This window comes from Xiphophorus couchianus, chromosome 2, assembly GCF_001444195.1.
Source record: "Xiphophorus couchianus chromosome 2, X_couchianus-1.0, whole genome shotgun sequence".
In the NCBI taxonomy this organism is placed as follows: Eukaryota; Metazoa; Chordata; class Actinopteri; order Cyprinodontiformes; family Poeciliidae; genus Xiphophorus; species Xiphophorus couchianus.
In genome coordinates, this window is record NC_040229.1 from 24,912,493 (window position 1) to 24,923,283 (window position 10,791).

At 42.9% G+C, this 10,791-nt stretch overlaps 1 protein-coding gene across 1 annotated transcript in view; it reads right to left on the reverse strand.

The window, feature by feature from the left end:
- Nucleotides 1-9,937, reverse strand: part of camk1db (calcium/calmodulin-dependent protein kinase 1Db) — a 31,667-nt gene extending 21,730 nt beyond the window's left edge. The window contains exon 1 of the mRNA XM_028034876.1: nt 8,533-9,937. Within this exon, the coding sequence (XP_027890677.1) occupies nt 8,533-8,627 (95 nt within the window). The 5' untranslated portion in view covers nt 8,628-9,937. The remainder of the gene's footprint in view (nt 1-8,532) is intronic.
- Nucleotides 9,938-10,791: the final 854 nt, after the last annotated feature.

The following is a 10,791-nucleotide window of genomic DNA, read 5'->3' on the forward strand; positions in this document are numbered from 1 at the left end:
AGGTCGCCAGTCTGTCGCAGGGATATCAAGTCATTCACTGCAAAATGTGCTGGAAAAAACAAACAAAAAAACACTTAAATTGTTGCACAGATTTTATCTCACTAAGAAGTTCGTTCAGAAATTTAAGTGTGGTGGTAATGTCATCGTTCCAATGTTTTTCACTATTACCTCAATTTTACTCTGGTCTTAGAAATGTAACGCTTAGTGACCCAAACTGAGCTCTGATGTGACCATAAATTCAGTAATGCATCAAATTAGTTACAGATAAATTCAAACTCTCCCATACTTCAAATGTTAATTAATCTTACATAATATATATATATATTTTTTTTATTTTGGATGCTTTAAAAACAAGCATTTACTGTTTTTACGTAATATCACCCATTTATTCCACTAATCAAACACAAATCCCTTGCAATTTATCCACATTTCTCACTGCTTCGGTTTCAAAAGCATACAGTGTTTTGTTTTGTTTTATTTCCCCTCCTCATAAAGCTAATAATAATAACAAAATGGTGGTAGACTAATGCTACGTTTTCAGGACTTCTCCGATTTCCTGCTGTCGCTTCATACTTTCACCGCTCTTTCACCGAGCGTCATTGTAAAACATGATACAGGCTTAGGATTGTTAGAAAGGAAAATTCACTAAAATAACTATATCTGGCTAACTCGATGGCTCTCGATCATTTTTGGCCAAAGTCGATAAAACCGTGCATAAAACATCCTCATGGCCACATTCAGTGAGTGTCCTCTGGTTCAAGCAGCTTGATTTTTTAGCTCTGCACTGTTGGATTCAAAGGTGCCATCTGTATTGTCCTCCTGATTTTATGCATTTAGCTGTGAGTTCGCCAAATAGCAATAAAACACACACCGATCCTGGTTACCAATATGAAATCAATTCACCCGGATCGTATTTCCACACTATTTTGCCTTCTAGCCAGAAGGACGTATGTAGTAATTAAAGTAATTAATTATTCAACATTTGCCAATTTTCTTTCAGGTATCTTCTAATTGGATTAGGATTACAGTGGATTAGGATTGTAGTTGATCTGTCATGTCTATGTCTGTTTATCAGGCTGCCGGATCAGTTTAACATCCATCTGTGGTAACAGTGAGCAGCACTCTGATCAAGTCCAAAGACTCCAGCGTGCGTTACAGTACAGTCAGTCACTCACCCTTTTGTACACACATTCACACACTGATACTGTGTGCTACATTGTAGCCACAGCTGCCCTGGAGCAGACTGGCAAAAGCGAGGGCTGCCATTCAGTAGGGGCCACCACCAAATATAGTAAATTTCCCCTTTGATTTCACCTTATACATATTCATAGTACTGTTTCTTTTTTTGGTTTTGCTGGGGTGGCTAAGTCAAAGCAGTGGCATAACTATCACAGCCACAAATCCAACCAGTGCTGAGCTGCAGTCATTATCAAGAGACCATCTAATACGAGAAATGTGTCATTCAGCAGAATCTGAAAGTGAAGATGTGCCACAAATCATCGGGTGACCAGATTCATCTGATTTTCAGCTTAACCAGCCCACGCTGGTAAACGATCAGTCAGAAATGCGAAAAGCCAATTACTCCCACCTTAATAAATGCTTATCACCCACATGCTAAAAGTAGGTCAGTGAGCCGCTGACAACAACACTCTTCGATGTGGAAGTTGTCACTGTGAGAAGAAGATTCAATGTAGCTGTTTTAAGTATCAGCGAGGTCCTTAAATATGGTTGAGAGCACAAAAGTTGTAAAAAAAAAATAATAATAATAATAATAAAGTCACATTTATAAACACTCCCACAGCAGATTCAGTGAGAACTGGTCATTTCCTTTGCCAGTCTGTACTTATCTAGTTTTGGGTTACCGAAAAAAGTTGGGCACTTACAAGGAGCCATCAGCTCGGATGTCAGGGAACAAACTTCAGCAATACAAGAAAAAAAACCAGTAACTTAGTTGCTCTATAGTATGTTTTAGATATGTAAATTAAAGAAAAAGAATGATCCATTAGTTGTGCTGACAGGTTTTTTTTTTCTTTTTAAATAACCATCTACCCCACAAAACAATAACAGTCACAGATTACTGACTCCAGATCCGTCACACACAATATCTAGCATGATGAGCTCAGCAGATGCGAAATTCCACCAGGTGTATACAAGTTGCTGCTGCCGCTAGTCTGCAGGAGCTGTGCGGGGAGATGAGGGGAGGGGGGCGAAAGCGCATGACATTATAGGATAATATAAATCTTTTTAAAAAAGTCAATTTAGCTCCCTTTCATAAATGTAAACTTTTGTTGAAACCAAAAACAAAAAAAGGGGAACTTCAGTCGGGATTAACATTCAGTAGGAGGCATTAGACAGCACTGTGTTCTGTAATACAGCTGGCTGGGTTTAAATGTTGAGTTCACTGGATGGAAATACATCAAGACTCAAACCGGCTGCAGTGACATGCACACGTTTGTGCTTTACAGCTCAAAGTTTCAGAAAGCGAAGCTTCAGGACCAACAGATTTAGAGTCAAGCATTTTGTTTTCCATCGTTTTCCAGTGAACCTAGATTTCACAGCTCTGATGTGTACAACCTTCACCAATCAACCAGAAATCCTGAGCTACTGTAAGCAGTTGCCAAGCAATATGAAAATCTGAATAACTGGTGCCGACAAAGGAAGAGCAGGTCAAAAAAAAAAAAAAAAAGGACAACAAATCGTGTTTTCTTCAGAGGAGTTTTTCCAGTTCCTCATTTTTATCAGGAAACGCCAGCGGAGAGGGAAGAGGCCAGATTTCTGTGTGCGGAAGAGCAAATGCACGTCCAGAGAGAGAACCGCTCATTGCACTGACAGAAAGGCAAGATAAACAGCTTCACAACAAATGAGATTATGAGACTCTAAAGTGGTGGTGAGCTGTTCAGCTGCTAAGATCTGATAGACGCTTTGACAAGTTTATAGTGTTTAAATCAGTCCGTTTATGGGGGCTGCACCAAACAACTGGACAGGCAAAAACCAAGGAGACTGCAGAAACAGTTCAGACTTGTAAAGACACAAACAATACAAAAAGAGCTCCAGGTATTTACCCTAAAAGGTCGTCCGATATTAAAAAACGATAATACCGCTGCAGGCCTGGGGGGGAAGCAGGGGCGTTAGGAGTTGTGCGTACATCCAGTAAACAGGTTCTACGCCGTTAGATGCCCAAACCTGCAGTGTAAGGTTAGCAGAGAATACAATGAGGAGTTTAAAATCCAACTTATGGAAATCTATTGATTGGAATTGTTTATCCCTTGCAGGAACGGCGTTCCAAGATGACGACACAAGTGTTCAACTCCCAAGAAGAGCAGAACATTTCACTCTTGGATCGGCACCAACTCACTGAACTCTGAAGTCTAGACAACTTTGGTAACGCGCTGAAAGAATGTGAAAAGATTAAGACAAAGTCCAAGATATGTCAAAATGAACAAAGTGGTTTGGGTTTTGTCCTTTTCCAGGTACGTCCTCCAAGGTTGTGGGAATATAATGTGGAGATTTACATGAAAAAAAAGGGGCTTCCTCCACATGAAGCATGGTGTGGGGTTAACCACAAACAACACAGCAAATGTTTTACTTGAAAGGGCAGAATGATTTCAGATTAGGTTTTCCTTTACTTCAGTATTTGCAACAACAAAAATGTTGAAGTGCTGGTTATTCTACACATTCATCCTCTGTTGTTTTGCTCTTTTTGCACCTGAAATAGTCATTTCGGATGTAAGGTGTCACAATGACACCTTACGTCCACTCATATCCCCCAGGGACGCTTCATACTTGGTTTGAAAATTGAGGATTTGGCACAATTTTCTGATTTTTATTGTTAAAAAAAAAACAAAAAAACTTTGTGGCTGACAAAAAAAAAAAGATGCACCTGCAAGAGGACTTTCATTTTCATTGCTGAACAGGTTCTTAATATAGTTTGTTGTTTTCAATCAATGCAATTTTTACTCCGTTATTTCCTGACTTTTTCTCACTCAGGGGAGCTAATCACAGAAGACAAAGCCTCCAGATTCCAATCGATACCTGGAGCGATGCTCTTAAGATCTCCGGCGTGCAGAGGCAACCGTGGCTGGAGCTTTGGCTTCACAACACTCTGCCCACTGGGGATCTGTGAACGTGCTCGCGGTTCGTTTACTTAACTTGCCTCCTCAGAGCATCAGCAGCTTAAGGGGCTGGAATTAGCTCCAAGGCAAGACAGGCCCCAGATTCAGTGACGGAGATCTCATTAACGCTACAGCAAGACACACGTGGGAGAAGAGCAGCCAAAGCATTCGTGGCACGGCCCCCCTCCCCCACCATGGCTTCCTGTTCGACCGCCATCAATATCTAATTGGTGCACAAACACGCACATGCAGCAGCACCCGGCCTCCAGCTGCTGATCGGGATCGGGCTCCCTTTCGCAAAACGAGCAGCTCATTTTGCAGTCCTCCAGTGTTTCAAGTTGGCAATTTCAAAAATACTTTATTGATCCCAAAGGGAAATTACATGTTGTTGTAGCTCAAGGAACTGTTGTAGATGGTGACGGCGGTGGGCAGGAAAGATCTCCTGTAGCAGTCCGTATCACAACGAATTTGAAGAGGCTTCCGACTGAAGACACGGCTTTTCAATAAGTATGCGCAAATCTTTCAGTGTAGTCTGCCGATGTCAAAAAAATACAATTTTGCAATTGCGGTGTTTCCATTAAATAATAAGAAACACAATTAAAATCACGTGTGAAGAAGTGCATGGCGTCGGCATCAAAGGCTGCTCTAAATGCAGCGTTTTGGGGAAACTGTAATCTGGGATTTTACAGAAGATCAATGGATTCAACACTTTCAAATGACACACAACGTTTGAAGAAGAGTGTGATACTAAGAGTGCTCTAGTGGAACTACAAACCAGGAAGAAGACTACTTCCTCTTGTCTTCTTCGTGGTTTCCGCCAGTAGTAACAGCCGGCTGTTGATCACGTGACTTGTGTGATGTGAAAAATGAAGCGCTTTCATTACAGCTACACACGGCTGAAAAACCACTTCATCCCAGCACAACTTTGTTTTTTTATCCAAAATTGTAACTTTTTTTTTTTTTTTTCTAAATCGCAGAGTTTCCGATTTCTTAAATCTGAAGCAAATTTATTCTCCTAAATTCAATTTGTGCAATTCTAGCTGAGTTTAATGGGAACTCAGCTAATGACAGTCTCATGAAGATGATGGTCAGGTTTGTCCATCATCTTAATTTCATGTAAAAAAACAAAAAAAACAACTTTTTTTTTTTTATATTACAACACAGGCTTTAGTGAAGAGCACAACGCTAACCAGGCCTTGCCCTACATATTTTACCCCAACCTAAGTGGAGCAAGGAGAGGAAGAAGATAATCTCTCTCCTCCTTTGGCCAGCAGGCCTTCCTGTTCCGTTTTTAATCCCCAGGCAAAGCTTCCGGCCTGCTGGGCTTTTCTAACCCAGGTGTCCTGTTGTGAGCCCCGCTGTGAGGCAACGAGCCTCCCTCTGATTAAGACCCGGGAACAACTGGGCCGCAGCGCCAGCCTGGCGGCGAACAAGCGAGAAGACGTGACCTGGGTGTTCAGTGGGCGTTTCTTTCCACCTGGCCTGCGATTCGGCTCGCGTTATTCACACACTCCTCACGCACACTGGGTGAAAGCCCGGGTGGGGGGGGGGGGAAATCAGAGCCGCCCTCCAGGTAGGAGCGACTGACCGCTCCGTCCGACAGCTGAAGCGTGGAGTCTGACTTTGTGAATCAGCCATCTGGATGAGGATTTTGCGATGCGGCTGCTGTTGCTCCCTAAAAAAAACAAAAAAAAAAAACAAAAAAAAAAAAAAAACTGCGGCGCATGCTCGGCGCTGTTGCTTAGAAAAGCCCAAAGGAGGCAGAAAACTAAGAGGGACGAGTGTATTTTCTCGTTTATTAAAAGCGGTTCAGCTGTAAGCATTTCTGTGATGCTTTATCGCCAGTTTTTGTGGCCAAAAATGAAAAAAAAAAACAAACAATAACAACAACAAAAAAACAGACCAATTCCCATAGGGAGCCCTCTTCCTCTGCAATAAATCTCAAACATGAGCCATGAGCTGGACGGATGCGTCTTCAGGGACGAAATGGGTCACAGAAATACGACACAAAATGTGTGTTAGCACCTTAAAGCATCGCCAGTCTGAGTTATAGGCTTCAGAGGAACTCTCGTAGGGTCTCTAGGGTCGTTACCGATTTTGAAAAGATAAAACCAGACTGAGCTCGCTGCAGACAAAAATAAACTCTGGAATTTGACTGCTCTGTGCTTCGAGAGACAAAAAAAAACAACAAAAAAAAAACCTTTGATCTAAAGGGGCCCTCGGTTCTCATAACTGTTTACAGCTGTACAGTGTCTTGCTCGGAAAAGTCCTCACACCCACTGAACTTGTTCCCTTTTGGTCCCACCACAACCACAGAGTTTAGTGGATTTTATCGGGATTTTAATGCGACAGACCAACATAAGAGCAAAAGAACAAAGAAAATGATCTTTTAACATTTTTTTACTTAAACACTTCTCAATAATCAGTGGAAATATTGGCATTCCAACAATCAAACCGTTCCCATAATTGATGAATCGCTTTTTCCTTTTTTTCCCCTGCTACTTTCACTACTTAACTTTGGTGATGAGCTCAAAGTCTTTAAGGTCGGAAGGCCTGTTGGCCATCACCTTCATCTGCCACAGATTATCCAACAGATTAAAGTCAGGACTCCCACCCGGCCTCCGCAAAATCTTAATATGACTTTCAGCCAGAAGAAACACGCTAGCAAAATCAAAAGAAAGGAAGTTGGATGATTTTGTGCTTTCACTGTTGCTCCATCAGCTCTGCAGGGCTTTCCTGTTTCTGATGATGAAAAGCATCCCCACAGGATGATACCGCCACCACCATCTTTCTCCGGTAGGAATAGTGAGGTCAAGGTTGATGTGCCGCGTCATCATCGTCAGTCTAGCATGCGTAGCGCTTTGCACTGAGGCCAACAGAAGCTTAAATCTGGTCTGATGTTGCCTTCGTCCGCACGTTTTCCCCGACACGGCTTCCTCTCACTTCCTCTGACTTTCGTCTTGCCCCGACCATCATCTGTCCTTCGCTTTATCAGATAACAGATTGAAAGTTGCTGCTTAAGCTTCTCCATGATGTGTTCCTTGGTTTTCGGTGGCACAAAAAAAAGTGGGTACGCACAATTCGTGACGCACAGTGGGCGCTATGTTAGAGAGGGCGCCAAAATGGTGGCAAAAAAATTACATATAATCGGCATTTTTTGTATTTTACGGCTCTTTGTGCATTTGTAAATGATGTTGTAAATGATCTACAACAGAGGCGCCTCTATTATGTGTCCGCATACATCTCAGAAAGTATAAAGTCGCATCTTTGATCTTCTTGAAGCTGGTGGATACCGGTGGACGCCTTACTGCTAGGAACCACTGAGGGTTTTCACTGTTGCTTTTTTTAAATTTAGGGCTATTCAAGTAAAAAAAAAAAAAAAACCTGAATATAGAGCTTTGGAAAAAATTAGGAGACCACTGAAAATGATCGGTTTCTCTGATTTAACTTTTTATAGGCGTATGTTTGAGTAAAATGAACATTGTCCTTTTATTCTATGAACTACTGGCAACATGTCTCCGAAATGCCAAGCAAAAATGTAGTATTTATCTGCAGAAAATAGAGAAATAGTCAAAATAACGAAAAATATCCAGCGCTTTTAGACCTCAAATAAGTTCCCAATCATTTAGAAACGACACTAATGTTTTAACTCAGGAAGAGTTCAAAAATCAATATTTGGTGGAATAACCATGAGGTTTCCAATGGGCTTCACTGCAGAGGTCTCTTTAATTATTTTTTTTACAGAGCTGTACTTACATATTTCCTGTTGCTCTGCGCACTTAAATTCCCAATAAAATGCTTTTTAGTCCGTGATTGGAATGTGACAACATGAGGAAAAGTTGACGGCCCTTGAGTCAATGAGGCCAGGAAACCATGGAGCCAAACGCGAAAGCTTCTCAACTCAGACCTGCACCTTCCACCGACCCCTCCTTCCTGAAGAGGAGAGAAAGTGACTAAAGTCGCTGCAGATGACTGCATGCATGTCGCTGTCATTTGCTAGTTTGTGTATGCAAACAGGCGCCGCTCTGCAAAAGCGAGCACAGTTAAATAAATGGCTGCCAGTTACAAAAGCGCTGGATTCAGTCTTGAGTGGATCTGAGCCCCAACAACGAGCTGCTGCAGTTTGTTTGTTTGCTTGGCTATTATTATTTTTCTGAATGAAACGACACGACGAAGCGGCGCCTTCCCATCATAACACAGCACGTCTTATGAATGAGAAACGAGCCGATGAGGCGTTTGGAGACGATCTGTGCGAGGGCAAGCAGAAGTTTAAAAGGCGATATTCAACAGCTGTCAGTCAGCGCAGCGACTCTGCTCTCTCGTTTCCGTTCAAACGCCACAATGAGGCAGGTTGTTTTTTTTCTTTTTCTTTTTTTTTTCTCTCTGTCTGCAAACTTTTGTGATCGTCGCCTTTACTCACGTTCCGAGGACTTCCTTGAAGTCGAAGATGCTCTTGATGTCGTCTACGTGCTTTTTCCAAGACCCGTCGCTGGACTCGCCGTTTTCTTTCGCCATTTCGCACCGGGCTTGGTGGGAGAGGAGAGGATCGGAGGAGGAGGAGGAGGAGGAGGAGGGAGGAGGATGGTGGCGATGAGAGAAATGAGGAGACGCTGCCGGAGGATCAACCGCACTCGTCTCACCCAACCCAAAAAAAAAATAAAGAAGAAAGAAAAATAAAAGTGATGCACTCTTTATTTCTCCCAGCTTTCTGGCTATCCGTCAGCGCTGTCTGTCTGTCTGTCTCACTCATGCAAGCAAGGCAAGCCCGAGGCGGGTGGGTTAGGGGGAGGAGGAGGAGGAGGAGGTATGTCCTACCCCGAGAGGTTATTTGACTAATCTATCTGACGTAGCGGATCCTGAGCCAGAGCCTCCCCGCTGATCACATCACCGAACGGGGGAAACACATGCAGGCTCTCCCCGCTCCTCCTCCTCCTCCTCCTCCGCCTCTTCCTGCCGCTGCCGGGGCGGGGACCAGGCGATGCTGGGAGCGGGAGGTCGGAGGACTGCAGCCGGCCGGCCGGCGCTTGGAGCCGCTGCTGTGCCGTGGAGTCGCACACCGACGGACTCGCTCGCCCCGCGGTTGTTGCAGCGACAGGAGGAGTGGGAGGCTCCCGCCGTAGCTACTATCTGACACGGCTCACACTGCACCAAACCCCGCAGAGCAAGGTGGAAAGTCCACCCCGCGTTTCAGGAGCTGTCTCCATGCTCAGAAATAAACGCTCCTCCTTTGAATTTAGTTTCAGATTCAGTAGCAGGGGTGCAACAAGGAGATATTGAGGTCCGGGGGCAGCAATTCACCATTGCGCCCCCCCCCCCCCCCCCTTCCCCTCAGACACCCGTTTTGAATTTCTGTCTTTTTATTGACCTTTGGTGCCTCAACAATCACATTTACAACCTTTTATTGGCTCACTTGTGACAGGGTGAAGCTGCAGTGCGACTCAGGTGTGTGACACCTGTAATTACAGTAATCTAATTATGAATTACAACGCAGAGGGTCCAGTTCTGAGTACTCTGATTTATATTGTTTACACACATTGTGCAAGGAGGAGATAGAAGTTGTGTTTCTGTTACAAATGTGCACAAAAACTCACATTTATCGAACAACATGAGCTTTATAGGAGTTGACGCGTTTCCATTAGGTGAATTTCTTTTCGAAATATCAAATTGCGCATTTATACAGTCAATGGAAATGCAGCTAGCTGCCATTTGTCCTGTTGACTGATGATCCTACCTGAGCTGGGGGCTTCTGCAGCTCCTCCAGAGCCACCATGCACCTCCTGGCTGCTTAGCTGGCCAACGCTCCCCTTGCTCAGTCTGTTGGTTTCAGTGAACGGCATTATACAAGCATTTTATAACAACTGAAGGTATAATTACTTGACTGTGCCTTGAAATCAAATAATTTTTGATTTTCAGGGAACCAATAGGGAAATGTCTAATAGGGAACTAATAAAGAGAAGCTAAAATAGGAGAAGTATGACCCTTTTACTTTTATTAAACAAAACTCATGGCTCTTTCCTGCTTGGTGGACTTCCGGATAGAAACATTTCTTATTTTCGCAAAATTGCAGAAGTTAAAGAAGGCATTCCGCGAAACCTCTTAATATAAATTAAAGTTCAAGAGCATTAAATGAGTGAGAAAAACAAAAACAGAACCCTGAAGAGCAAGAAACACAGACGTGGGGAAGTTTAAAATAGAGTTCAGCTACAAAACAATAACCCAAGCTTTGGACATGTCATAGAGAGATGGTCATCATCTGAAAATAGAAACCAACCAAGACACCAGAGCAGCCATGTAGGGACAAACAATTGACCCGAGGCGTTTTTATAAAATTAAACACATTTATATACAGGTAAGCTCAAAATTATTCATACTTCTGGCAGAATTACATATAAAGCAATATTTCAATTTTATCAACCAAGATGTTTCGTCTTACTAAAATATCGTTTGCGTGGCCAGAGTCCTGAATTCAGTCTGAAAGGAGATCCTGTGGAGGGAATTAAAGACCTGGAGCTCATCAACCGTTTGATAGATGAGTGGGTGGAATAATATTTAATAAGATTTTTGAATTATTGAGGAAGGATATGAACAATATTCAACAAGCCAATTTTTTGAGAAAATGTAAAATGTTCCTTTATGTTCCATTGTATTGTCTTTAACTCTTATCCTATCAGACAGGAAC